Raw genomic sequence first — 2,323 nt, 5'->3', positions numbered from 1 at the left:
TCAGATTCTGTATCTCACTAGTGTTTTCATTCTCAAGTGATAGCCACTAGATTTCAGCTATGGATCATGAATACTTTAGTCCCCTTCCCCTATACCTATTTGTGCTTGATAAAATCATAACAGAGTTCTACAGAAATGACCTGAGGGTATCATGAAGTCATGGTCCTGTTTCTAATAATAAGAATGCAATTTCTAAAATATATTCTCTTGATCAATTTCATGTATATTTTTACCTGAGAATGATTTGAATCCTGTCTGTATCATCACAAACTGTGATTTTTATTTTTTTGTTTTGTTTTGTTTTTGAATATCTGGCCTCAGTCATTTTTCAGCTTCCAAGTGGGATTTTTGGGTAGAAAGCTTGATGAGAAATAAATTCAGTTAAGAACATAAATGAGTAAAAATAAGCAAGACCACACATTGATAAAAATTATTCGTCACCACCACTGTTCATATATGAAATGAAGAGCAGAAAAAATCCTGACTTTGGTCCAAGAACCCATGTCACCAATAATGTTGGACATCAACATCTATCTACAATCTCTTTTAGTTTTCATCTGTACAGTTGCATGTCCCTTACCTCCATTTTTGTTTGCTTTAATCATTTCATTTAAGCTCTCTGAACATATTTTGTACACACATTTAATTAAAAGACATCTGACTGAATTTTTGAGAAGATATACATTGAAAAATTCATGAAATTGCATAGCATAACTTTTTCAACTGAACATGAAAAACAAATGTTCAGATTTAGAACAGTAATTGACCAATGTTTTAGACAAAACTAACATTATAAAGTACCAAGGAAATTAAGAACCAAAGGAAAAGGTAAAATAGATACATGCAACATGTAAAAAGAAGTGCAGTGATGAAAAACAAATTTAGTTTTTTGGAAATACAATATTCTCCATCATCGCTAGCACAACAGTGAGCCATTTATGATCATAGAATCTTAGAAATATACATTAATAAGAACTCTACAAATTGTGGTTGCTTTTTAATTTTGAGCTAGAAACCTGTATTCTAGGCATTATATGTTCCATCTTACTTATTTTTAAAACAATTTAGGACCTACTGATTTCTAACCTTCTACTTTGTTTTCTAGATATGGATATATGCTTTCAATGTCCAGATGATCAGTACCCAAATAAGAACCAAAATTTGTGTCTCCCCAAAGTTATAACATTCTTAAAGTATGAAGAAACTTTGGGGACTGTTTTGACCAGTTCTGCTGTTTCCTTCTCTTTGGCCACAGCTGGAGTCTTTTGGATCTTTATTAAGCATCACAACACTCCCATAGTCAAAGCCAACAACCAGAGCCTCACATATGTTCTCCTTGTTTCTCTCATGTTGTCTTTTCTTTGTACTTTGTTATTCTTCGGAAAACCTGACAAGGTGACATGTGTCCTTCGTCAAACTGCCTTTGGCATCATCTTTTCAGTGGCCATTTCTTCTCTTTTGGCCAAAACCATCATTGTGGTTCTGGCTTTTATGGCCACCAAACCTGGCTCCAGGATGACCAAATGGGTGGGGAAAAAACTAGCCATGTCCATAGTATTTTGCTGCTCCTTTATTCAAAGTAGTATCTGTATTATATGGCTGATAATCTCTCCTCCATTCCCAGATGTTGACAAAAACTCCTTGTCAAAAGAAATCATATTGAAATGTAATGAAGGTTCATTCTTTATGTTCTACTGTGTCTTGGGCTTTATGGGCTTTCTTGCGATTATCAGTTTCATAGTGGCTTTCCTAGCAAGGAAGTTGCCTGATACTTTCAATGAAACCAAGTTTATCACCTTCAGCATGTTGGTCTTCTGCAGTGTCTGGTTGTCCTTTGTTCCAACATACCTGAGCACTAAAGGGAAATATATGGTGGCTGTGGAGATCTTCTCCATTGTAGTCTCTAGTGGGGGGTTACTGATTTGTATCTTTTCCCCCAAATGTTATATTATTGTTCTGAGGCCAGATCTGAATAACAAAGAACATCTAAAAAACAAAACAACAGAGAAACATAACATGTGATGGCCCCAGAGAAAACAGAAACATTTTAGGCCACAATTCTATGTCCATGTAATTCATATAAGCCCTTAAGAACTCTGGGGCTTACTATTTAATATAGTAAAAAAAAAAAATATTCCATTTCATTTATAATTAATATATATAATCGGAATCAGTTGGACATAATCTTGTTTACTTTTGATTGGACAGAATTCTATGTTTCTCTTCTTTATTGTTTTTTTAATAGTATTTTATTGAGATTTTAAAATTACAAAGTTAAAAGTTAGAAATGAAAAAGAAAATTGAAAATACAAATTATAAAGAA

The 2,323-nt window shown here is 33.4% G+C and overlaps 1 protein-coding gene across 1 annotated transcript in view; it reads left to right on the top strand.

The window, feature by feature from the left end:
- LOC103064734 (vomeronasal type-2 receptor 26-like) overlaps positions 1-2,022 on the top strand; it is a 10,178-nt gene extending 8,156 nt beyond the window's left edge. Inside the window, exon 6 of the mRNA XM_088143975.1 lies at positions 1,106-2,022. Within this exon, the coding sequence (XP_088000101.1) occupies positions 1,106-2,022 (917 nt within the window). The remainder of the gene's footprint in view (positions 1-1,105) is intronic.
- The last annotated feature ends 301 nt before the right edge of the window (positions 2,023-2,323 follow it).

The sequence above is a fragment of the Python bivittatus genome, unplaced genomic scaffold, assembly GCF_059951505.1.
Source record: "Python bivittatus isolate LINGU-HERP-01145 unplaced genomic scaffold, Pbiv_v1 ctg000430_np1212, whole genome shotgun sequence".
Lineage (NCBI taxonomy): Eukaryota > Metazoa > Chordata > Lepidosauria > Squamata > Pythonidae > Python > Python bivittatus.
This window is presented reverse-complemented; position numbering and strand designations above follow the sequence as displayed.